General features: G+C 37.7%; 1 protein-coding gene across 3 annotated transcripts in view; it reads left to right on the top strand.

The window, feature by feature from the left end:
• The window catches only part of NELL1 (neural EGFL like 1), a 909,424-nt gene that overhangs the window by 431,892 nt on the left and 451,080 nt on the right, over nt 1–26,452 (top strand). For all 3 annotated transcript variants that reach the window (XM_043971020.1, XM_043971019.1, XM_043971018.1), the window contains exon 13: nt 18,020–18,145. In XM_043971020.1, coding sequence (XP_043826955.1) covers nt 18,020–18,145 — 126 coding nt within the window. The remainder of the gene's footprint in view (nt 1–18,019; nt 18,146–26,452) is intronic.

Here is a 26,452-nt window from a genome sequence, read left to right as displayed (position 1 = left end):
CAGTTTACAAGGGTCTTTCTCTCTCTTTTCTCTTTCTCTTAAAGAGATTTTTAATTACTTGTTACAAGTGTCATAGTACTTTATCAGGCAGAGGCTTAAAAAAGAATGAAAAGATATATCAACATGTTTAGAGAGAATGGCAGCTCATCGAAGGTGGTAGTAAAGCAAGTTCCATTTGAATAAGAGAATAGCCACATCTGTGACATTTCTTGATGGGGACATCTGCATTGAGGGAGCAAAATGGATTGTGAAGTGTCCTTAGCTGACTAAGCTGAATGAATGGGTCAATATTTGAAGGTACAAGTTCAGATTCAAGAAGGAAAAGAAAAGTAGTTTTCCAGTGGTTGCATGGCCACATTATTGTAAATGTATCACTCTAGTGAGTGATACAGATGCAGCCTGCCCATGTTGGTCCATCTTGTGCAAATCTTGAACACATCTCTCCATCAGCTCCCCATAGGAGATCCACTCAATGGGCCAGGGGATTTTCTTCTTTTTTTCATAACCTTTGAGAATTCACTGGAACACAAAAACTTTCCATAAATGATCCCTTGCTCTCAATTTCTGAATAGTTCAGCTTCCTTTTCATTCATATATTTCTTATATTACTCTGCTACTCTGCTGTAACCCCTATCTAGAATGATTTGATACCTGCTTCCACAAACTTCACACCTTTCCATTGGCTTTTGGGTGATAGTCATTTTAATTTATTTTTGATTTTTGGTGGGGCATTGAGGGTTAAGTGACTTGCCTAGGGTCACATAGCTAGTAAATGTCAAGTGTATTAGGCCGGATTTGAACTCAGATCCTCCTGAATCCAGGGCCAGTGCTTTATCCACTGTACCACCTAGCTGCCCCTGATACACATTTTTAATTATTCTGTAACTAATTGTCCATACTTTCCAATGACAAAACAATAGTTGAAGAATACTATTTTTAATGATCTTTTTTTATGGAGCATTTTGGAGGATCATTAAAAGAACTTGACAGTTTCACAAAGACCATCCTGCCTATTCTCCTCTTGTAAATTTTTGTTCTCAACTCATTGTTCCCCTGAGCTGTCTATAGAAGATGTGCAAAACATAGAGACAGACACAGAGAGACAAAGTGCTATTGAGACAAAGAGACAGAGATAAATGGACTACATCTGTAAATTTTGACAACGCATGTCATAATCTAGACAATAGGTTTTCTCCTAAGGTCAAGACAATTCCACTAAAGTGAAAGGAACATCAGTTTAACTCATGTTAAACCTGGGGCTCAGGCAAGTTCTTATTCTAATGGACTTAGATTTTCCTAAAGCTGGTTTATTTTAGAGCTGGAGGGGCCTTTAGATGTCATCCAAATCAACTCTGACATTTTACAAAAGAGAAAACTGAGTGAGGCTCAAGGTCCCATGTAGGAGAGAGTGGTATTTGAACCAAATCCAGCCCTCTTTTTACTATACCACACATCCTGGTCAATGGCCTTTCAAGAAGGGGCCATGTCTGAAATAGTAGAAATCATAGGATCATATAAACAGAACTCAGGAAATTTAGAGATCCAACTTGCTCATTTAAAGATGAGTAAACTGAAAGACAGAATGGTTAAATCAGTTTTCCAAGGTCGCAGAGTGGTATAGCTATAATCTAAATGTAAGATATCTGACACCAAACTTAGCAACCCTTCCACTGAACCAACTTGGCATTTTGTAATTACTATAGAAATAAAATTGAACATCAATCATCAGTTGGAAAGGATGTAATTCTAATGCTAATCTGTTATATGGAAGATGAGGGTAGCTCTGAGGAGGTTAAAACCGAATTTTCCTTCCTTTTGCCCAATGTTACTACAATCAAGAAAGCAGACAAGAGAGCTGTATTGACAATGACTGACAAGGTCACCAAGTGTCTATCCGCTTCTGAGGCTACCTGTGGCCAATAGATGATTCCTCCACACTGTTCATAGATCCAGTTTTTCTTTTCTCTTGAGTGTACTTGTCCTTCAGATCATGAGACACTCACTTGATACTGAGCTGAATTCCTCTGTCCTATTCCTTGCTCTCCCAACCTCATAGTGTTTATTCTTGAATTTTCCCAGACCAAACAATGATCTCCTCCATCTTTGAAAATACTGACCGTTCCTTCATTCTACACTTAGCACATACTGCATTGTGTCTTATAATTATCAGGAGTTAGAGTCTATTCTTCTTGACTAGGTTGAAAAGTGCTTAAAGTTACCTTAAAAGAAATAGTTTATGAAAAACAAATTGCAAACAACTTAAAATTAGGGGGCAGGTAAATTTTACTTCCTTAATTTTAATTAGCTAAAATGTATTGTGTGTTTTTTTTTTAATTTGACACCTTATTATAAAGAAAAAAAATTAGATTCGTTGTTCTATAAAACAGAATCCTTTCTAAAAAAGAAAAGAAAATGAAAAGGTACAAGCTTTTATTAACCACAGTGCCTTGAGAGAATACTGCACATAGTAGAAGTAGGATCCCTAGTGATCTGTCTTTTCATCACCAAGGTGGGACAATGGATAGAGGGCTGAACTTGGAGTCAGGAAGACCTGAGCTTGAATACTTGCCTCATTTCCCAGCTGTGTAAGCCTGGGCAAGTGACAGCCTCTTTCAGCTTGTTTCCAGGGCTATAAAATCAGCATAACCATAATACCCGCTTTACATAGTTGTTGGAATCAAATGATATGATATATATATGTATAACACTTTGTAAATCTTTAATAATAATAATAATAATAATGATTTTTAAAATTATTATTATTTCCCCATTTATGTCCTATACATTCTAGGTTAGAGTTTGTCTTATTCCTTTATCCTGAACTGGTAATCTTGGGGGCAGCTAGGTGGTGCAGTGAATAAAGCACCAGCCCTGGATTCAGGAGGACCTGAGTTCAAATCCATCCTCAGACACTTGACACTTACTAGCTGTATGACCCTGGGCAAGCCATTTAACCCTCATTTTCCCACAAACAAACTGAATTGGTAACCTTACAGCGGTGGTCAGGTATACTTCTGGATTTTTGGTAAAGGCATCTGTCATGGTCCCATTTTCTCTAACACTGCCTTAGACTTGAAAAGAGCCAATACCAGAGCAGGTGTCATTAGGGATGCAGCCATCACTGACCTTGTCATTCAGCATCAGAATTACTCAAGTCCTTAATGTTTGCGGTGAGTTAAGAACTCCAAGTTCCAAGTTAATAACTCCAGAAGCTTGCAGTACATCCCAACATATGAGACTCTCCCTAGAAAGATAGAAAGGACCTCAAACCGAAATATGTATGGAAAGCCATCCAGCTAACCTGAATCCCCTGAGCTGCTTTGCTTTGCTATACAAAAGTCTTACCTGGTTCTCTGGCTTTCCATCTTTACAATAATAAGCTCTATATCATGAAAGCCAACTTAATATCCCCAACCCAGAAGACTGGGTTACCTTGCTTCACATAGGTTATTTATTGGCAATGGGTTGAAGATGTGGAAGAGAGGAGGGAGGGGGTGCTGCAGGGCTAATTCCCTTGTATGGGTTATTGATAACTGATGTTTCCTTCCCCTTATAGATCAATTGCCCTACCCTCATGATTGGGGCAATATATTCTTTTTACTGAAATACATTGTCAAAAGAAATGGTTTCCAAGGACCATAGGCCACACATTATTGAGCAATATTAGGATATGCCAGTTTATTGTCCATGAAATTAATTGGAATGGGGAACAGTGTCAATTCCATTTCAAGATGACTATTTCATCAGAATAGGCTTCTTTATAGAGCACACTCAAACCCAAATCCCTATTCCTGCATTACTATAACTGCTCCAATATTGATCTTATTAGTGGTTGTCTAAGTTACAGAATGATTTTCTAGACCCCAGATTGTCTTCATTAACTATGTACTATGAGGTCCATAAAATTTTGTTTGTTTATTTAATTCAAATTCCAATGTCTGAACACTGGTTAATTTGAAGCAATAGTGAATCTTATCTGAATCTGACATTGAATCATTATAATTAAAAGTTGAAAACTTGGGTACTTTGTTTTGATTGCTAGGGGTGGGGGGGTTAGTATAAAAAATTGACCAAAGACTATAGGAAGTTGGTATTTTATTAACATGTGATGGGGGAGGGGTTTTTGTTTGGTTGTTTGTGTTTGTTTTTGTTTTTGTTTTTGAGAAGAGTGTAGTTGAAACAACCAGGAAGAAACAGAGGGAATAGACACATTCATTGCCATTCCAGTCCCCACAATGAACTCTGAAAACTGATTTCCCTTTATCTCTGTGAGCCCAGAGCTTTACTGCCTGTGTTGCAATCAAAGTGATAAAAATGGAGTATCAAAATCTGATGACGGTATCTTATTTTAACAGTTTTTCCTCGAAGAAGAGATTGTGGGGGGACAGGGGGAACCTGTGAGAGGTTCTGTCTTGGCTTTCTATTTGAGTTTTCTTCATTATGACTAACCAAGTATTGATGTGTAAAGAAAAGTCCATTTAGGGACCAGCCCACAGTTTTCTTGGTCTCAAAAACAAAGAAAAATTCAAACTATCTTCCATTTTCTGGGACAGATTCTGGTGGGATGGGATTCTTTCTGGAATAAACACTGAATCAGTACCTCTTTGTTTGCCACCTTACTAGAAAGTGCTTCATAGTTTATGCATTCTGTGCACTCAGAAATGCTAGGCTTATAGCAATAATTGTGCAGTTTGGGCTAAAAAACAGTTCAGTATAATCCTAAATCATACAAAGAGAGAAACAGGCTTATGGCAGTGCTTAGAATCCAATACGGGTCTATGTATTTCCAATCCTGACAACCATCAAGTTGATATATTTATATCAGATGATGAAGCAGCTAATTTTACTATTCATTAAAGGATTAGAGGATCAATTTCATTTTCAGTCTTTTGGCAAGGAGTATATTTTTATGACATTCAACATCCTGAGGGATATAAAATGAGGTAACTAGATGGCAATGGATAGACTGTCATTCCTGGAGTCAGGAAGACCAGAGATCCAATATGGGTTTAGATACTTCTTAACTGTTGGACCCTGGATAAGTCACCTAACCTTTGTTTACCTCAGTTTTCTGATCCATAAAATGAGGGTAATAATAACACCTACCTCCCAGTGTTGTTGTGTGGACCAATGAGATAATATTTGTAAAACAATTAGCATAGTGCCTAGCACATAGTAAGTATTATATAAATGTTATCCATTATTACTATAAAATAATATTGCAATATTTAATAATGAAAATTAGGCCTCTCATGAAACATTTTGGCACATGGGCAATTTTAATGTATAGGACTCACTCTTGTCATTACAATATTGTGGGAAAATTATTGCTTGCAAAAGAACAGGTAGGTGGTATATGGTGATTGGTCTATGAAGACCTAGCTATATTATATTTTAGAAAGAAAGAAAAAATAGAAGCAAGGCAGAATGGGATGTAATGTGCTCAACTTGGCACCAGGAAGATGTAGGTTTGAATCCTACCCTTGATAGCAGCTATGTGACCTTGAGCAAGGGACTTATCCTCTCTGAACCTCCATTTACTCATCTATCAAATGAGGAGAGCAAAGCTTTGGAGAGATTTTAGTGCTCTAGCCTTCAGGCCTCCAATCAGAGGAGAAAGGAAACAGGGAGTAAAGAAGGTGATGAGTATCAAAAGTAGAGGCAATCAGCTTGATGATGAGATGTCAGGTAATCAGCTTATCCTCGGTTGGGCATGATGTTCCCTGTAATGGAAACCAAGTAGGGCTGCTGATGGAAAATGGAGAATTCTTGGAAATGTCAGATCCCAATCCTCTAAAAAGTAGGTTTTGGAAGGAGTTGGATCACGCTGTGTGGGAAGGGAAGTAATATACAATAACACATGAAAGATTGTTTTGGGCGGGGTTTTATATGACTCTAAAAGCTAAAGAGAAGAGTTTCAGAGCCTTGCTTTCATTATCTACCAAATGGAAAGAATGCCTTCTTTGTCCAGGTGGTAGAATTGGGTGGATCAAATAAGGCAATACTTTGAAAGACATAAAGTATGACAGTTATCCCTTCTACATCATGTGGGTTAAGGGCACAGCACCCCCGTGATCTCGAAAATCCACATAAAATTTTTTGGCTTTCCCTTCATACCAGAGAAGTCTGAACTTTTTTTTCTTTTTCTTTTATGTGGTGTTTACAGCAGCTTATTGTAAAATTTGGGCTAAGTTTTTGGTCATAGACTCTGTGTCATCTGTTGGCCTTCACATTTCAATTTTGGCTTCCACAAAACTCCCCCCCAAATTCCCAATTAATTTCTTATGCCAACCTGAGATATATCAAAACCATGATGGGGAAAGTCATGATGTAGAAAGGATTACTGTACAGTTAGATGTGCAAGGTATTGTATACATTGCTAGTGTATTCACCTTCTCATTTTCTAGTCTCTGAGAAGTTGAGAAATGAAGGAGTTTGGGAATTCTCTTGAAAATTTTCCCCTCCCCATTTCATTAAAGACTTGTTCAAGTCTGCTTTGTCATGTGATTAAAGATCCTGCTTCTTTTAGACTCCAGATTCTGTCAGGCTATGATGCCAAGTCTTTTTGACACCGGTGTCAAGGTACAGTACAAAAACATGGGTCAGTTTTCATAAATGTTTTCCAGGAACTGTGGTAATGAACAGGTAGAAGGAGAATCTGTTAAAACCTCAGATTAGGGTGATGAAGGTCAATGCAACAGGAGCCAATTTAAAGCCTGGGGAACACAGTCTACCTTTTATTATGAGCAGACAAGTCCCATTAGCCTCCACAGGCAGTAGGAGTACAGGAATAAAGGAGAAGCTTGGTCCTGTAAAAATTGTTCTATTTTCTTTTACATGCTTCTGTTTTGGGACATAAAGATTTTTTTAGACATTATGTTGCTTTTGGTATAGAATTTAGTCCTCTCAAAGGGGTGAAAGTGTGGTATAGTGGGAAAAGTACTGGTTCTAGAAGGAGGGGTCCTTCATTCAAGACCTGCCTTCAAATTTCTGCATGACTTGTGTGACCTTAGTCAAGTCACAGCCTTTCTGGGTCTGCTCCCTTATTTGTAAAATGAGGGGGTAGAACTTAGTTACCTCTGAAGTTTCTTTTAGCTCTAAATCTATAGCTTTATGGTCATGAATCTTTCTGGATTCAGGTGGTCTCACCTTTGAAATCTGCATGGTGCTCTGCCTATGGTAAATGTATAGGGATAGGACTAGATCATTTGAAGTCTCCTCGAATTCTAAAATCCTTGAAAATTCAGGGTGAAAAATGCCTTTTCCTCTTCCTTCTCCATAGACTTGTGATTTCATCAATGTAGGAAATACTTAATATGGAAAACCCATCCAACAATACAGATATGCAACTTTTCAGTGACTTATAGTCTTAAAAAGTTGCATGGGACATTGAGATATTAAGTGACTTATCCAGTATTCTACCTCCAGGTTATGTTAGAAGCAGAGTTTGAAAGCAGTTATTAATGATTCCAAATCAGGTCTTCTATTCACTATGGGTTGCCTTGTCTGGCCAGCTCATTAGGTATCTCTGAAGGGGGCAGAGAAGCAGCTTGTAGACCAGAGCACAGTCCAGAAGAGTGGTGAACATGCCTCTCTTTAAATCATACCACCTTGGAAGAACTAAGGACTTACAAATTCCTAGAAGTATCTCTGAAAACAGCTGCTCAAACCCACTGAACCTTGGGGCAGTGCACGCTGCACCCTAGAAGCAGTGCCCCACTTTAACAAAGATTTAAAAGTCAAGAAATAGGCTGGAAAAATTAGCAAGTATATCTGGAGGGAGTTCTTCTGATCTCTAGCCATCTATGCCCTATAGTATAATGAATGATGCAGATTCCTTAGTCCCTCCCCAACACATATACATATGTCCCTATTGGTGCTATTAGGCAGGTCATATACATTCCTTGGTTATGTGTGAAATATTATTATTCCATGTAAGGTTTTAGTTGGTGCTATTAGGCAGGTCATATACATTCCTTGGTTATGTGTGAAATATTATTATTCCATGTAAGGTTTTAGTTGGTGCTATTAGGCAGGTCATATACATTCCTTGGTTATGTGTGAAATATTATTATTCCATGTAAGGTTTTAGTTCAAAACCCATAAGTATGCTTTTTAAAAAGGAAAACAAACTACTTCAACAAGCAGGAGAGAATCATAAATCGTATATTTTACCGCTTCCAAAGATCAGTGGAAGATAAGCTTGAATATTTCAAACAGGACAAAAAGTCTCCATGAATGAATCACCAATTGAGCTCCATTGTACCTGAGTTTATACATACTGCCCATGTGCTTTATAGATGAATCTCTCACAACATTAAATAATAATAAAAAATCAAAGCTTTTTTTCCTCATCAGGTGCTTAATTATACTTGGGTCTTTCTGAAGTACTAAGTGGAATGAGTCAGACTCCCCCTGTGGTTTTGGATTCTTGCCAGGAATGGATATTTTGCCCCAATATGTTTCCAGGGGCCAGTTAGGTCCTAAAATGATCAAATGTGAAGATTTTATTTATAAAGGTCAGAGAAGTAATATAGGGCATAAAACTAGGCTATATTATAGAGGGGGCCATCTGGGTGAAAATGTCATGGATAATAATGAGCGTGAGACAGAAGAAATTGGAATATGGACAAATCAGATGTGGACAGAAAAGTCAACATGTTCCAAGTGTTGGCCCCCTCCACACATCAATTCTTTCTGATTCGACTTCATGCCTTCATGATAGTCAATGTTTGCCTGGAGATACATATTGAGATCAATTGAATATATTTGGCTGACTTGTTAAAAGTACTAAGCTTATGGCCCACTTTGATGGAAATGCAATAGAGGCACATTTTGGAGGGAGCTCTGGACTCAAGATTATTAGATGGTCCTCCTAGAGAAGATCCTTGGAAGTCACAGACCATCAAAGTGCCAAATGAATCAGTTACACCAGGAGGCATTATAGTATAGTGGGAAGAGTAGTGGATTGGGAGTCCAGGGATCTGAATTCAAATTCTGAGTGTAAAGTTCATTTACTGCCCTGTTCCTCCCCCATCTCTTCCCCCACTCCATAAGCCCTTTCCTGTTTCTTTCATATGGGATTTCATAGCGTGCTAACTATGCCCTTCCCCCTCCCCCAGTGCATACCTCTCACCCCTCAATTTTACCCTAAACATGTCATCATGGGGCAGGTAGGTAACACGGTGTAGAAAGCATCCACTCTGGACCCACGAGGACTCCAGCCCCAATCTAGCCTCAGATAAAAAACACTTGCCCACTGCATGACCCCAGGCATGTCACTCAACTCTAACTTTTGATGATTCTCTAGGGTCTTGTATTTCAAAGTCAAATTATCCCTTCATTTCAAGTCTTTTCATCACAAATACCTGAAAGTCCTCTTTTTCATTGAAGTCCCTTTTTTTTCTCTGAAAGATTATATGCAGTTTTGCTGGATAGTTGATTATAGGTTGTAATACCAATTCCTTTGCCTTCTGGAATATCATATTCCATGCCTTCAGATCCTTTAAGGTAGAATTTGCTAGATCTTGTGCTATCCTCACTGAGGCTCTGCAGTACTTGAATTCTTTCTTTTTGGCATCTTGCAATATTTTCTCCTTGACCTGTGAGCTCTGGAATTGGCTATAATATTACTGGGAGTTTTCATTTTGGGGTCTCTTTCAGGAGGTGAATGGTAGGTTCTTTCAATGTATATTTTACCTTCTGCTTCTAGAATATCAGGGCAATTTCCCCTGATAGTCTCTTGAAAGATTATGTCTAAGCTCTTTCCTTGATCATGACTTTCAGGTAGTCCAATAATTTTCAATGATCTCTCCTGGATCTATTTTTCCAGGTCAGCAGTTTTTCCCAGAAGATATTTCACATTGCCCTCTATTTTTATTCATTTGGATTTGCTTTATTGTGTCTTGGTTGCTCATAAAGTCACTAGCTTCCATTTGTTCAATCCTAATTCTTAGGCAATTATTTTCGTCAGAGAGCTTTTGTATCTCTTTTTCCATTTGGCTTTTCAACCTGTTGACTTTTTTCTCATGTCTTTCCTGCCTCACCCTCATTTCTCTTTCCATTTTTTCTCTACTTCTCTAACTTTATCTTCAAAGTCATTTTTGAGCACCTCTATGGCCTGAGACCTATTCATATTTTTCTTGGAAGCTTTACATATAGGGGCCCTGATATTGCGATCTTCTTCTGAGGATGCACCTAAATCTTCCTTGTCACTAGAGACACTTTCTATGGTCCTCACCTTTCTCTTTCTGATCATGTTGCCTTTCTTTTACTTGACTTTTAGCTCCTTAAAGTGGGGTGCTGTTTCCAGGCTGTACTTTCCCAAGCTTCAGGGGTTCCCAGGTGGTATGATCTAAGGAGGGGCAGGTTCTTCACTCACCTGGCCTGTTTCATTTCTGTAGATAACTCCAGGCCCACTTGCTAATTAACCAGACAGCAAAACTTTGTGTGCTGTGCTTGTTACCCCCTAACGAGCCTGTGCCCTTCCCCTACCTGGGTCACTGCTACTCAAGCCTACCTCTTGGTTTCCAATAGGGGTGTAAAACCCAAATTCAGCCTCAGAACCAGCAGAGACCCCTGTAATCTCCCCCTTGCCAAAGGCTCAGCCCTCTCACCAGACTGTGAGCTTAGTTCCAGATGACACTGGCACTGCAGCTGATTCAGAGTCTCTGGGGGTCTCTTTCTCTGAGGAGGCCTTCCTGGTACTGGATCTGTGTTAGTGTGACTGTGGGGTTGGGCTTCACTCCTATATCAGCACATCAGCTCTGTCCTTCTGACCTTCTAAGCCATCTTTGGTTGTGTGACCATGGGCAAGTCACTTAACCCTTGTTAAGATTGCAAAAACAATCTGGAAACCCTCAATTTAAACTGCTACTTCAATTGTGAATAATCCAATATATTCTGGAAGCTCCCTCAATAGTTTTATTGTAACTATTTGCAAGGCAGGAACTTTCACCAAGGTCTTTCAGGATAATTTATATTAACTTTCAGTAATTGTCCAATTAATGTATTCCCATTTAGAAGGTGAATTTATTGATATTTCTTCACTTTCTTCCTTCTAGTTATCCCAAGGTCCCTGATTTACCAACTTTGTCCCCATCCCCTTTCAGTTATCCAGGCATTGGTTATTATCCCTTATAGTCAAGTTATGAAACTGTACAAAGAGGAAATGTGTCAGGGTAATTTTCTGACATATTAGTCAACATATATGCTTTATTTGGAGGCACTCTTCTGCCTGGACCTCTGCCAGTAAATTGTTAGTTATGCAAGAAACAGAATTGCTAAAGCCACCAACTGGAAAACCTATTAAAAAGGGGCAGTCAGCAGTGCAGCATTGATGTGCCTCCATGGTCTCCCAGGTTACTTAGAGGAATACTGATTGGTAAACAAATGTAGCCAGTTCCCCTTTGAGTTTCTCATCCCTCCCCACATCTGCTTTTTTGGAAGTGGAAGAGTGTGTGTGTGTGTGTGTGTGTGTGTGGATTGTGTATATATGTATGCATGTATACGTGTGTGTGTGTGTGTGTGTGGATTGTGTATATATGTATGCATGTATACGTGTGTGTGTGTGTGTGTGTGTGTATACATACATATATACACAAATATATTTTTTCCTGAGGAGCTCAAAATCCAACAAAACAAGGAGATGTCTTACATGGTTCAGAATCAAATAAGGTTGTTACATATGAGTCACTACTTCAAATCTGGCCAGGCCAAGGCCTTTGAACAGCTGTCTGGTGGCCTGAGGGAAATGAGCCTATGGATTCAGGCTGGTTATGAGTTATCAGATCTGAGCAGTCCAGAAGTGGCCATCCATATTGATAACCTTGCTGGCAGCTGCTGCCAACCAGCTAAAGATTAAACCTCTGAGGCAAGGATGAATGGCTTCTTCAGTTTTAAATGAGTCAAAGAAATACAGATTTCAAGTCAGAAGGGACCTTTAAGTCATTTATTTCATCACCCTCATTTTATAGATGAAGAAACTAAGGCTCAGAAACATTAGTTGACTTCACCAGGATCACACAAGTAGCAAGAAACAAAGTCAGAATTTTAACCCAAGGCATGTCTCTTCATTTCCTTGGCATTATAGAACGGTCTAGAAAAGGGGCTGCTATTGTTTGTGTGTGTGTGTGTGTGTGTGTGTGTGTGTGTGTGTGTGTGTGTGTGTGTCAGGGACCCCTTTGACATCTGATCATGCCTATGAACCCTATCTCAGGATATTTTCAAACAATTGAAGGGAATGCTAAGTTTCACTTAAAATTAGTGAAAATAAAGATGTAATTGCTTCACATCTAAGTTCATAGACTCCTTAAAATCTTTCTATGTACTCATTGGTGAGGGTGAAGAAAATAAGTTGACACTGAACTTGGAACCTGTTGTCTAAGGTCCAGGGAAATATGGAAAGGAGTTTTTCTTATGACTATACAACTTTATCAATAAAGTTCAACTTTATTCTCTTGCCCTTTGTGAAGGAGTATGTGGGATTAATTTACTATAAGAAACTTGGAATTCCTCCCATCCCCTACATAAAGTTATACAATGCTTTCTTTCCCATAGGTTTATGAGGGCACTGTGCCCATTAGCTTTGAAATTCTCTTTAAATAATAGCCCACAGATTTGATCTCTTGTCCTGTTCTGTTTGACCCAATCTGACTCTATCTAGGGTATTGGGTATAATGGTTGGGGATAGAGCTGATCTTTTATTTTTAAGTGCTGGAATCAGTGTGTGAAAGATTAAAGAGTGGGAGTTTGGTGTAAGTATCAAGATGGGGGCATTAGACTTATCAATATGAAGCCATGGACCAAGAACACCAGATATCATTCTGGCCATCTGGCCCATGGGGAGATCTTTCATGAGTTGATAGCTGTGTGAAAGGGGTTTAGCTTAATTGAGGTTCAGGTGAAGACTCAAGAAAAGGAAGACCTATACAATAAGGTCAAAGGGTGGCCCTGACAGTTCAGCATTTGGGGATATTCCGATGCTTCACTGATTTTCTGGATGCTCAAAGTCAATTTTTTTGACATCTGGGTACCATGCTAGCTCTACCTCTCATTGTACTTAAGGAGTTGCTGGTGACATCCAAGTAAATGAGTGGCAACAGGTTTAGTGTCAAGGGAAATTTCATCAGAAGTGAAAATGGAGTCTTTTTATATATAAGACACATATAAGACCTACACCTCTGTGAAGCTCTTATTATTTCACTTAACAGATTGGATGGGCCATTATGCCATCAGTTTCTGGCCCTAAACTTTCAATTTCCCTCCCTATAAAAATGACAATATCTACAGGTGTCAGAATGAGACAGAATAGTGTAGTCTAAATAGAATCAAATTTGTGGTCAGAAAACTTGGGGTGAAATCTCAGGGTTTTTTTTTTTACTTACTATTTATATGAACTAGGGCAAGACATTACTCCATGGGACTTCAGTTTCCTTAATTGTAAAGTGAGAGGGTTTAACAGAGTTAGGACCCAAAAAGTTCTTGGAACGGCTGGGCTGTCTAGTCGTGCATATCTGTTCAAAAATTCTTCGCTTTGCAAATGCAAGATGGAGAAGCTATGATTAAGTAGCAATTTGTCTGGAAAAACAAACAAAAAAAACCTAGAGCTGTTAATGGAACACAAGTTCAATATGAGATAATAGTGTGATATGGCAGACAAACCAGCTAATGCAATTTTGGACTTCATTAATAGAGACAGTTTCCAGGAAACTGTCTACTATCTCAATTCTCTGTCCTGGTCAGATCAAGCATGATGTATTTCTTTTAGTTTGGGCTGCCACCGTTTAGGAAACATATTGATAAGTTGGAGACTATAGAGAAAAGGACAATGGAAGTAGTGAAAGGCATGTACCCATATCTTATTGCTACTGGTGATATTTAGGCTGAACAAAAGACAGGAGATTGGAATATGCTAGCTTAAAAAAGAATAAGTCAGCTCTCTTCAAGTCCATGAAGAACTTTGATGTAGAAAAGGAATGTTCTGATTTGTTCTGGAGGGCAGGAACAATGGCTAATAGCTAAGATATAATTTAAGGGTTAATGTCCTGGGAAATTTCCTAATAATTAGAAAGAAGAATGGGCTGGAGTAGTTGATTGACCCAGTGCATGACTCTTCCTTGGGTTTGTTAATGAAGGAGTTTCTTTCAGGTATGGGTCAAAGGCTAAATGCCTACTGATGTCTCTCTCAACTCTGAAATTTAGTCATCTAGATAATCATGAAGTTCTTTCTAGCTTATGGTCCTAAGGCTTCATAAAAAGGAAATTCTTTACCAGTTCCAGGTGGCTGAGTAACAGAAGCAAAGTAGGTATTATATTACTGAGGAATAACAGCTAGGCAGATTTTGAAATGTAGCAGTATAATGAAATTTTCAAGTTGAAATCTTATTAAATGTACCAGAAAAAATTTGTTTAAAATTATTCCATGGTGAATTTTATATACCTTGTTTTTATATAGTGGTTTGTGTGTTGTTTCCTCCATTCAACTATGACCTCCTTGTGATTAGGGACTGTCTTTTGCCTATAATTGTAGTCCCGGTGCTTAGCACAGAACCTGGATCATAGTAGGAGCTTTACAAGTACTTATGGAACGCAAGACCTTTGGCTGCATGTTGGACACTTCTGACAGTGCAGAGAAAGCCCAGGTCTTTATATCTTCAAGTCTGGCATTCAATCCACCATGCCATGCTGCTTCTCAAGGCTTTGAAGATCCCATCAGAGGTGACCTGACCAAGGCAGAGTGTTGTGATTCTAGCATAGTATAATTGAAATATTATAGTGATGATAGTAGACTTGAGCCAGAGTCCATTCCCTGATACTTAATTACTATAATAACTGAACCTCTCCAACTCTCTGATTCTTCTCCTCTGCGATTCCCTTGTATTGCTCTGTATATATCTTCTTTGAACATTTTTTCCTTGCTACCTCTCTTTCTCTGTCTCTGTTTCTCTCATATTAATGTTGGTTCCTGGATGGCAGGGACCATTTTTCTACCTTTCTTTTTCTCCCTAGTGTTTACTACAATGCCTGGACATAGTAAGAACTGCATTAGTTTTTTTGTTTTTGTTTTTGTTTTTGCGGGGCAATGGGTCACACAGGTAGTAAGTGTCAGGTGTCTGAGGCCAGATTTGAACTCATGTCCTCCTGAATCCAGGGCCGGTGCATTATCCACTGCATCACCTAGCTGCCCCGAACCATACTAGTTTTGACTGGACTAATAATACTTTTACAACCTATCCTAATAGGGTTTTTATAAGAAAAATTCTTAAAATGCAGTACAATTATGATGCTTTTCTTTCTTTTTCTTAAACAGTCATCCCATTATGCTGAAAACAGTGTTGGAATTGGAGAGAATTGTGCTTTGATACTACCTCTGATATTTATCAATATGTGACATTAGACAACTCATCTAACTTCACTGAGACTCAGTTTTCTCATATGTCAGATGGTCATAATAAGACATCTGGTAGCTACCTCTGATGATTTTTATGAGGATTCAAGGAAATAATGTGTGTAAAGGGCTTTGCAAACCTTAACATATAATACAAGTGTCACCTATTAACACAATTATAACTTTCTTTATTTCATGACATATCAAAGCCAAATAAGTTATTGTTTGGCAACCAGACTACTAGGGATGACCCTCTCTCTTATTAGCTTGAGGAGTCTTCTGACAATAAAGTCAGTCTATAGACATCTAAGAGTGGAGTGGCTCACCAGGGTAAGGTAAACCATTAGGTTATAAATTTTGTTTGTCTCCACTGACCCATGAAACTAACTAAATATTTGTAGTCATTTATGGACTTCATTTATAAGCAAGAAGTTCAGATTGATGTTCAAATCTTACCTGAAGTTCTACAGAGTAATTTTTCCCTCCCTTTACAAGAAACTACCAAGATCTAATTTCCAATGATGTGCTGGAGGAATGTTTTTGGACTTTTTTGTGGGGAACCAAGTAGAGCTGTTCAAAGGCCATTGTCGGCACGACCTTGAGACTGATCAATTCTTTATTTTTAAAAAAAAATATGTTTATTTTATTTTAAATTATGAAATGAAACAATAATTTCTATCACATAGTAATATAAAAAGAAGATTGCATGTGATACTGCAAATTATGTACAACTTGATATTCCTTTAAAATATGCAATAAAGTTATCATTCAACTCTTTCCCCACCTTTTTTTTTTCTTCTTCTTCTCTTCCACCATAGAGATGGCTATTATTAGACACAAATATGTGTGTATGTGTATATCATCCTCTACATCTATTTATTGGGTCTTTCTAGAGAGGCAGATAGTGTCTTCTTTCATAGGTCCTTTCTAGTTAATTTGGGTATTTATAATAGTCAAAATGACTTAGTTTCTCAAACTTGTTCTTAAAACAATGTTTTTTGTTACTATATACAACAATCTTTTGAGTCTGCTCATTTCATCCTTCATTACGTAGTACAAGTCTATTCATGTTTCTCTAAAACCAATGAGCTCATAATTTCTTATAGCACAGTATTATTCTATCATGAACATATACCACAACTTGTTCAGTCATTCTTTCAAATAAGAAGTCAAAACAATGTGTCCCATGGTTTGGATATTATAATAATAAACTTAGGTTTCTGGAAACTTAGCTAACTTATGTGTCTTCCTTTGAAGACCTTGTAGTAGGAGATTGATGTAATTGCTTTTTTTAAAATCTCCTTCTCCACTTCCCTTCCTTTTCTTTCTCTTATTTGTTTTCTTTTTTATTTTTCTTTGCCCATTCTTTTTTTCTCCTCTGTGAAGTTATTTTAATTGTGATTTTTTAAAAAGTGACTTCCTTTTTAGAGAAAGAAAGGAATAAATTTCCCAAGAACACATGCTGTCTGTTTTGATGTTCAGCAGTCAAGTCTAAGGATTTTAGGGAGTGTCAGAATGATGCTTTTTAGAGACATATAGTCAACCATTCAATTCATTCCATACTTCATTTGCAAAGTGTAGGTATTTCAAAGTGACTACTAGAGTTGTTGTTATTGTTCAGTCATTTTAGTTATGTCTGACTCTTCATGACCCTATTTGGAAGTTTCATGACAAAGATAATGGAGTGGTTTGCCATTTCCTTCTCCATATCATTTTTACTGATGAGAAAACTGAGGCAAATAGGGTTAAGTGATTTGCCCACAGTCACACAGCTACTAAGTGTCTGAGGCTTGATTTGAACTCGCGTCTTCCTGACTCCAAGGCTGGCACTGTATTTACTGGACTACCTACCTATCCTACTACTATAGTAGATATAATCTAATTTTCAACAGTGTATTCCTTACATTACTACAACCAGAACATATTTCTACATACTCCTAATTGCTAGCTAATTCTCATCATGAAAGTCAGAAAGAGGAACATAAATCACCCTCGTCTCCCTTTAAGAATAGTGAATTGTGCTGGAACATCCCATTTTAATATCCCACAGGATGTGCCATAGGATTGCTGAATGGCTGTTCAGTAATTTGCATCATGTCTCTGGACATGCCTGCTACAGCTGCTATATCAGCAGTCTGTTGTGGGCAAAATGAGCCCCTCTGTGACAGCATTTTGCAGCATATAGAGTAAAACATGTCTTAGTAAGAAAGACAAGACCAGTTGTACCTATTCCCTTGATCTTTCTAAGCAAAACTATACTATGGATGGTGAACACATGATGAATATTAATTAGCACATAGCACCATGGACACAACTCTCTTTGGCTTCGGCTTTTCAAAGAGTTCTCTGTTTTAAGAGGGAAAATATAGAAGCAAGACTCTGCTTCTCTACTGCCTAGGTTGTTAGCAGTTACATCTTGCCTTATACTTTTCTAAATTATATTTTTGTTTAAGAATAAGTCCCAGGAATGAGCTGGATTTTGCACATCAGCTTTTTCTCTTAATATGTCAAACCAATTTTGTTTGCTTTAAAGGGTCCTTGTCTTCTGTTTCATCCCCAAATTATTGTGCTCTTGACTGGGCATAGGGGTGCTTCACTGATAGGTTTCTTTGTGGTTCTTTTCTCCTTCAGATATTGATGAGTGTGCTGCTAAGATGCATTATTGCCATGCTAACACAGTGTGTGTTAACCTACCTGGATCATATCGTTGTGATTGTATCCCAGGGTATATCCGTGTGGATGATTTCTCATGTACAGGTGAGTATTAAGAACTGATGGAACAGTGCTATGGTTGTATTGTTATTATGTCCAGCCAATTTTATATTTATATTTATTACTAAGTCCCCACTCTATTACCATCTGCATGATTCATTCTATCAAACTCTCCTGGTGCACAAATTTCCATATTTACATGAGTACTTCTCTTCCTGAATTTCTTCCTGCTCTTTACAATTCACATGCAAAATATACCAATGTTTACTTTTTATCCCGACTTTTGTATTGTTACTGTTGTTTTGCAGCAATAACCATCGATGGGCCTGGAGGTTTAACATGTTGGTTTGTTTTGTTGTCATAGATACATTTTCCTTGATTTTCCTTTTATAGAAATTATTTTTTTCTCTTTTTAAAATGAGAAATAATAGGAAACAAAATAGAAAGTGACAAAGGGTTTTAAATGAAAAGATAAGTAAACAATTCTTGGCTTTTCTTTCTTTACCATCTCCCTCCTTTGTCCCATAAGCCACCAAAATTGACTTTATACTGCAAAGATCTGTGGTCCCCATGACAAGTAGGAATATGTGGTTCATTGATGCCTTTTGGGGGGGCGGGGTTGGGGGGTGGAGCAACAAGGGTCAACTAGTAAGTGTCAAGTATCTGAGGTCTGATTTGAACTCAGATCCTCCTGAATCCAGAGCCAGTGCTTTATCCACTCTGCCACCTAGCAGCCCCCAAAAGGTACTATCTATTTTCAAGGCTACTATGTAGCACAGTGGATAGATTGTGGAGCCCGGAGTCAGAAACATTTATCTTCCTGAGTTCAAATCTGTCCTCAAATAGTTAGTAGCTATGTGACCCTAGGCAAGTGACTTGAAACTTTTGGTTTCATTTTCTACATTTGTAAAATGAGCTGGGGAAGGAATTGGCCAACCACTCCAGCATCTTTGCCAAAACCAAAACCAAAACCAAAACCAAACAAAAACAAGTTTAAATGGGGTCATCAAGAGTTGGATACAACTGAAATGACAGTATTTTTTTCAATCCTGTGAAGAAAGCCAAGATCAAGGAACTGGGATAGCAGAAGTGGTGTCTATAGACCAGAGAAGCTCAGATCAACTTAACAGGCATTTATTAAGTGCCTTCTACATTCCAGTGGTGTGCTAATCTTGATTTCCAAATGTCAAGCTTTATTTTCTATTCATTTTATCCCCAGCACTTGCAGTGACTGGAACATAGTTCCTGTTTAAAAAATGTTTATTGATGGACTGAAACCTGAAAGCAAAGCAGAAATACAAACTTTTAATCACTTTTCACTAATTTCATGACTCCATGTATCTTTCATTAAAATAAAAATATTGGCATAAACTACATGGTATCCTCACATAAGAATTTTCTTTTGTGATTCTTATATAAAAGATTTTTTTTTACTCTGAATAATGATTTAACGAATGTATGGATTTTCTAAAGGAAGAACTTCCTTTATTAGAAAAGAGAAATGCTTTGTGACTCTGCAACTGATTGTGGTATAATTGAATTTATTCACTGTCCTTTAGCAGATGAATGGGGGAGGAATGAATCCCTATAATTAATGAAAGCTTTTAAAGGTCATAGTAAATGTGCATGCAACTCTTCTTATGATTTCTTCCTTTCTTCCTCACTTTATAATTAATATGCCTGGGAAATAGAATCCAGGATTTATGTGAATAAACATAACCATCTCTGTTACTTAGGCATTTAGGTAGTTCAGCGTCTTTTCATTCCCTATAAGACCTTGAGATAAACACAGTCAAAACGAGGTTAACCTTAATGCCATAACGTCCCTATAAAATATGAAGCTTGAATTATTGCTCCAAGTCATACCGAAATGAGGATGTCTAATCATTCTCCTTATCATCAAGAAGTCAACTAGATCAGGGGATTCTTGAGAATCCAGAATTTATCTAGAGATCCAAAATAAGTACCAAGAACTCCAAGATTTTTTTTTTAAATTTTGGGTTTTAAGCTAGATATAAGACTTCATTTTCTTTAATAATAAACATTTTTATTTATAGTTTTGAGTTCCAAATTTTGCCCCTCCTTTCCTCTCTCCCTTTACCTCTCCCTGAGGTGTTAAGAAATGAGATATGGGTTATACATGTGCAATTATTAAAAAAACATTAGCACATTAGCTATTTAGTTCAAGAAAACTTGAATAAAAGAAAAAATGAAAGAAAGTGAAAAATAGCATGTCTCAGTCTGTGTTCAATCAATATCACTTTTTTTAAAAATCTGTAGGTGGATAGCATGCTTCATCATTAGTCCTTTGGGATTGCTTGGATCATTGTTATTGCTGAGAATAGTTAAATCATTCACAGTTCTTCATCAAACAATATTGCTATCTCTGTGTACAATGTTCTTTTGGTTCTGCTCACTTCACCATACATTAGTTCACACAAATCTTTCTGGGTATTTCTGAAATCATTCTGCTTGTCATTTCTTATAGCACAATAATATTCCATCACCATTATATACCACAGCTTGTTTAGCCATTTCCCAATTGATGGGCATTCCTTTGATTCCCACTTGTAATCTCCAAAATTTAAAGAAAACTGAGCCTGTAACAGCCTGAAATGTTTTTTGGGCCTTTGGAAATTTCATAGATTGTGGACCATTGTTTTTCAGTTTTTTTCAATCATGTTTAACTCTTCATGACCCCATTTGGGGTTTCTTGGCAAAGATATCAGAATGGTTTGTCATTTCCTTCTCTAGCTCCCTTTACAGTTGAAGAATTAAGACAAACAGGATTAGTGACTTGCCTAGGATCACACAGTTAGTAAGTGTCTGAGGCTGGATTTGAACTCAGGAAGATGAAACTTCCTGATTCTAAGTCTGGTGTCCTATCCAATCAACCACTTAGCTGCCTACAGGCTGATGATTAGGGTTAGGTTATAGATTCAGTCCTTAGAGTCCATTTCATCTGTGCCTTCTTTTTTTTTTTTTTTTTTTGGTGAGGCAATTGGGGTTAAGTGACTTGCCCAAGGTCACACAGCTAGTAAGTGTCAAGTGTCTGAAGCTGGATTTGAACTCAGGTCCTCCTGGCTTCAGGGCCGGTGCTCTATCCACTGCTCCTCCTAGCTGCCTGCCCCTTGTGCCTTCTTTTTACAAGGCCCAAAGAGGTGAAATGATTTGATTAAAATCACATAGTGTAATGATTAAATTATGAGAGACATAGTTTCAGGGCAATTTAATCATTTTATTAATAGGATGGTAGGTTATTAATAAAAGGATGGTCATTGGTTGTCTCTCTCTGACCAAAGACCCCTACTGCCAGTAAGGTGACCTTTTATATACCCTTCTAACTGTAGAAGGCCCATCACATGGCAATCAAAACTAATTGGTTGACATGATTTTGAGTTGTGTCAATTAAAAAGAAGTCTGGGGATACATGACTTAAATTACCCAAATATTGGTAAAAAGAAGATACCAGAGAAAGAATGAAAATCAAATCCAAACTTAAGGGGGCCCAATGATTCCCACTTAGGTGTGATTCAGTGCAGGCAAAATCTCATCAGTAAAGTTCTTCAGTTATCTAGATAAAAGGATCTGCTCCACCCAAAATTCTTTGAAAGTTTTGGTTGGGATTGATCCAAATGAAGAATATAACAAGGAGAACTGGACTTTGGAGTGGGGGAGGTGGGAAAGTAAGGACTAAGAAAGAAGGGGAGGGGGCAGTTAGGTGGTGCAGTGGATTCAGACTGAATTCAGACACTTGACACTTACTAGCTGTGTGACCCTGGGCAAGTCACTCAACTCTCATTGCCCCACAAAAAAAGAAGGGGAGTTCACTGGGTCCCCCACGATATCAATTATTAATAACTATTTCTCACAATATACCATAAATATCAAAGCAAGATATAAACCTAGGTATTTATTACTCTCCATTCCAATTCCCATTCTCTTCCCAATGTTGTTATGAAGTGATGTTCACTTAGCTTTCCACTAAAAGTATTGGATTAACTGTGGCCTGTCTTATAATAGGTGTCTAATGCAGTTAGATAACTTTTCAGGTCACACATTTCTTCAGAATAATTTAATGAGAGATTTTAGTAAACTATGTTATGTATTTTGTATCTCTTTTTCATGGGCCAGAATGCTTTTGGATCTGGAGTAGCTTCAACTAATACTCCCCCACCATATCCTCCCCTCCCTGGCCCCCTACCTCCACCCCCATACTGCCACACCACCAATTGGGGTTAATGTGAGACAAGAAGCTATGGAAAAGACTCAGGGTGGCTTGAATTGAGTTTGCCCCCAAGTAGATTGACCTGAAATTGAATTGTTGGTCCTCTGGGTATGTGGCGTATGAGGAACTTTTTTTTTTTTTTGCTTTAGCAAGGAACTATTGAGACCTCCATAGAAGCTCCTTTTGAGATGCTTTTTACCCTGAGGGTCAGAAGCATGTTGTACCCAAGTGATTGTTTCTCTGAACCATCAGCCATCTCCTAGTCCTCTGTACTGGGTGTGGAAGCCCCTCTTGGGACAACCCTTATCCTTTTGGTTTATTCTTATGTTCAGTATCTCCCCACTGACATTCTTCACTTCTTTAGCTCAGAGTTCTCTGGATTCTGAACAAAATCAATAACTCACTGGCTACTGCCACTATCCAGAGGATTTATATCCAAATACTTCAATGACAAACCTTCTCTCTGTTCCATTTTTGGTGATGGAGTCTTCATACCATGGCCTAACAGATTTATTTTGGATCTAGGAGATGGTCTTCAGTTCCTTCTACCAAATTCATAAATTTGTTTTAGCTTTTCACATTAGAAATTCAAAGAAGGGAAAATGGGCATTTACAGACAGTTCTTGTTTTACGCAAATTCCCATTACAGGAATTGGACTCTCTGGCAAACAGGTCCTCTGGTCCAAACTCAGCAACCAGAAGCAGTGGCAGGGGCATTGCCTGTGTCAGGGGTCCTCCACTACAGTCACTGAAGTGTTCTGGCTGCAAGGTATGGAGTGCTAGAAGGCAAAGGGCCCCAGCAGAGCCCAGCTGGTACAGGGAGGTCTGAGGACTATTATTTGTATAATAGTCCACTTAAAGTAAAGTAAGAATTGGCTGTATTCTGTCAGACAGAGTCACTTAAGCTATATGGAAGATTTCCCAGAAATACTCAACCTGTGTAAAGTCATTATTGTTTGTCCTTCCTACTTGAAGAGGACCAGTGACATCAGGCAGGTGATGTTGTGACTTGCGAGTGAATTGGATTTAAGTTAGGCAGAACTGTGCAGACTCACCAGCCTCACTCTCTCCCCCCAGAACCACCAGAGTCCAGTGGCAAGACATAGATCAAGAGGACTGATGATGGCCCAGGTTGCAGTGGGAGACCATGGCCTTTTTAAGCTATGATCTTTCCCAGATTTGTTTGTCTGAGGAAAAGCCCATTCAGTAATTAAAGCCTAGGGAAGAATTGAGGCAAAAAATGACCTAGGTTGCCTTCACAAAAGAATCATTCTGGGAGGGGAAGACCCTCAGAATTTCTGGCCTGAACAGAAACAATTGCTATTTACATTTTCTCTGACCCATCAAAACCCAAACAATGAGCCTGTGTAAAGTCACATACATGGGGAATGGGAGATGGAATGCTGTGTGTGTGACAGAGAGAAGGCCGGTTACTAGGTGTCTTGATAACCTGGTACCTGGAATCTATGGGACCTAATCTATACAAGCAGTATCAACTTTTTAGAGGCCAAAGAACACTCCCTCCCTCCTCCCCCTTTCCTCTCTGTTTTGTATATACTGGGAGGAAAGAATGAAAATTGACTCCAGTTAAAGTGAAGAGTTAATGTTGTTAGTGATGTGTGGGCAAAAACTTGCCCTGATGCAATTTCTCTGAAACAATGTAAATTGCCTGCCAATAACATTTTCAATTTTCCCAATGAGCCACTCATAAAATTCTAGTAGGATTTACATTAAGAGAAGTAGGCAGGAACTGGATAATCATCAAATTTGGAAGAAGTGACAGTCACTTCTTACATCTCCTTTCCACCTCCTACGTGCATAGAATCCACTTTTCAGGAAGCTTCCTCCTGAATAGCCCAGTGATCAAAGGACTCAATAATGATGAGGGGTGTGAAGGATTGAAGGAAGGGAGTATCAGAACCTCTCCCCTTTCCCTCACCCATGAAAGCTTTACCTGGTTCAGATTGAAGTGGAATATTCTCTCTCTGGATGAAAAAAAAAAAAAGGTCCAAGGAGTTCAATAGAATAATGCTTATCTGGTAGTAGAAAGAATCTGGTAAGACAGCCATTGGCCTTAGGGTTGTTCAGCAACAATATCTTTTCTTGACAAGACAACGCATCTTATGAGGCTTATAACATCTTTTTGGAATGTTCTCCTTGCCCTATAAGAGGTGCTAATCTAAAGCAATTGACCTGCAGTAGTTCATCGGTATTTTGGGTTCCTAATTCATGTGTATGTCTAAATCTCTTTCTCTGTTCTTGATCTTCCATGAACTTTGAAGTAGGAGGGTGGCCCATAGATAGCATTTTTTTTTAGGGGACTCTATTTTTTCCCTGAATAGAATTTTGCTCTTGTATTTTGTGAACTTGTTACGTTGGTTAGCCTTTGATTTTCATACTTTCCCCTACTTATCCCAAGTCCTTAGGCATTCAAATAGTTTAGGAAGCACAATTTTTATATAGAGCAAAAACAAGAAGCAAAACAACAGATACTTGACAAGAATTGGTGATCATCCATTTTTATGCCAAAAATCTCCCATAAAGGTAAGAAATAAAAGACACAAGTGAGCAAGTGAGCTAACAAATATTTTGTGGTTTTCATTGCCTTGCTAAAAGTGTGTGTGTGTGTGTGTGTGTATGTGTATTGTATGAGGAAAATTTGGAGGACATGCATGCTTGAGGTACCCTATGGAAATCTGTATAAAAATACTGATAACAAAGCTCAGAAGAAACCACTGGTTCTATTGAAAAGAAGTTCATGTAGCAGTTTAAATTCTCTGAAAAAGGAAACAAGAATATTTTATAATTAGAATTGGCTAATTACAATTAAAATATTTTACTAGGCAAACAAATTCAGGATTTGGTCAATAAATAGTGATTCTAGAAACTCCTATTTATATTGAATTTTATATTTTCAAAGCATTATCACATGTATTATTACTTCATGGGTAATAAATTATTTTGCAAACTTAAGCTGTTACCTGAATATATATATGTGTGTGTGTGTATTTATATGCTATAAGCTAAGCAGATAAGTATTACCATTGTTCCATAGAGTCCTTCATCTAATTGTGCATTTTGTTGGGTTTGCTGAATATTTGTCTTATTTCTCTGATTATTTTGAGGCCTTTGAGTTCTTGTTTATCTAGTTGGTTCCAATTATTAATTTTTCTATTTTCCATGACTAAAATTTTGATTATTCCCATATATATCTTGAGACCTGGCACTTCTCTTATTCCTGTTTTTTTCATGATTTTCCTTGAGGATTTTTATTTTTTATTCCTTCAAATTAATCTTCTTGTCATTTTGTATAGATATTTTAGGAAAATACTTGCTAGTGTGATTGGCATTACACTAAAATTCTAAATTAATTTTAACTTTATTATCATTTTTATTCTATTGGTGTGATTCAACCATGAGCAATGAGAATCTTTCCAATCATTTTCTTCCTTTATTTCTCGGATGAATATTTTATAGTTTTAATTATACATGACCTAAGAATGTCTCAATAAATCAATTAACAGATACATTCTAAATAACTAGAGAATGTATAAAATGACATATCTATCTTCTCCTGATTAGTGATTTTCTTTAGTAATAAAATTGTTGACAATTTTGGGGGATTAATTTTGTATCCTTTCTTTTATGGGTTACAATAGATGCAGGATATATGATAAGATTGGATGAACAACCCACTGACCCAATCCATTAATATGTATGTCTAGGACAGATTACACAAATGGCAAATGAGTTCAGGCCAAAATTAAACAGAAGGAACTTCTCCCAGAAACAAAGAACTATTACTGAATGCGAATATTCTACCTAAATCACAAAATGGCTGTGATATATGGAACACAACAATTCCCCATAGATTTAAGGTTTAACATCACACTGCCAATGTAAAAGGCAATGGAAAGACCTATGGTACATATGACTGCAATATATAACAAATGGGGAATTTAAAGGATAAAGTAGTAAAAGAAAATATCATTATGCAAATGTCTGGTAAAAAAAAATATGGACTGATTAAATGACAAGAATGAAAAAGATGCTATGGCGTTCACCCAAGTGCTTTGCCTGCATCCTCTTGGTGTCAGGAGAAAGTAAATCGGGCCTTCAGAACA

Source organism: Dromiciops gliroides, chromosome 6 (assembly GCF_019393635.1).
Source record: "Dromiciops gliroides isolate mDroGli1 chromosome 6, mDroGli1.pri, whole genome shotgun sequence".
NCBI lineage: Eukaryota > Metazoa > Chordata > Mammalia > Microbiotheria > Microbiotheriidae > Dromiciops > Dromiciops gliroides.
This window is presented reverse-complemented; position numbering and strand designations above follow the sequence as displayed.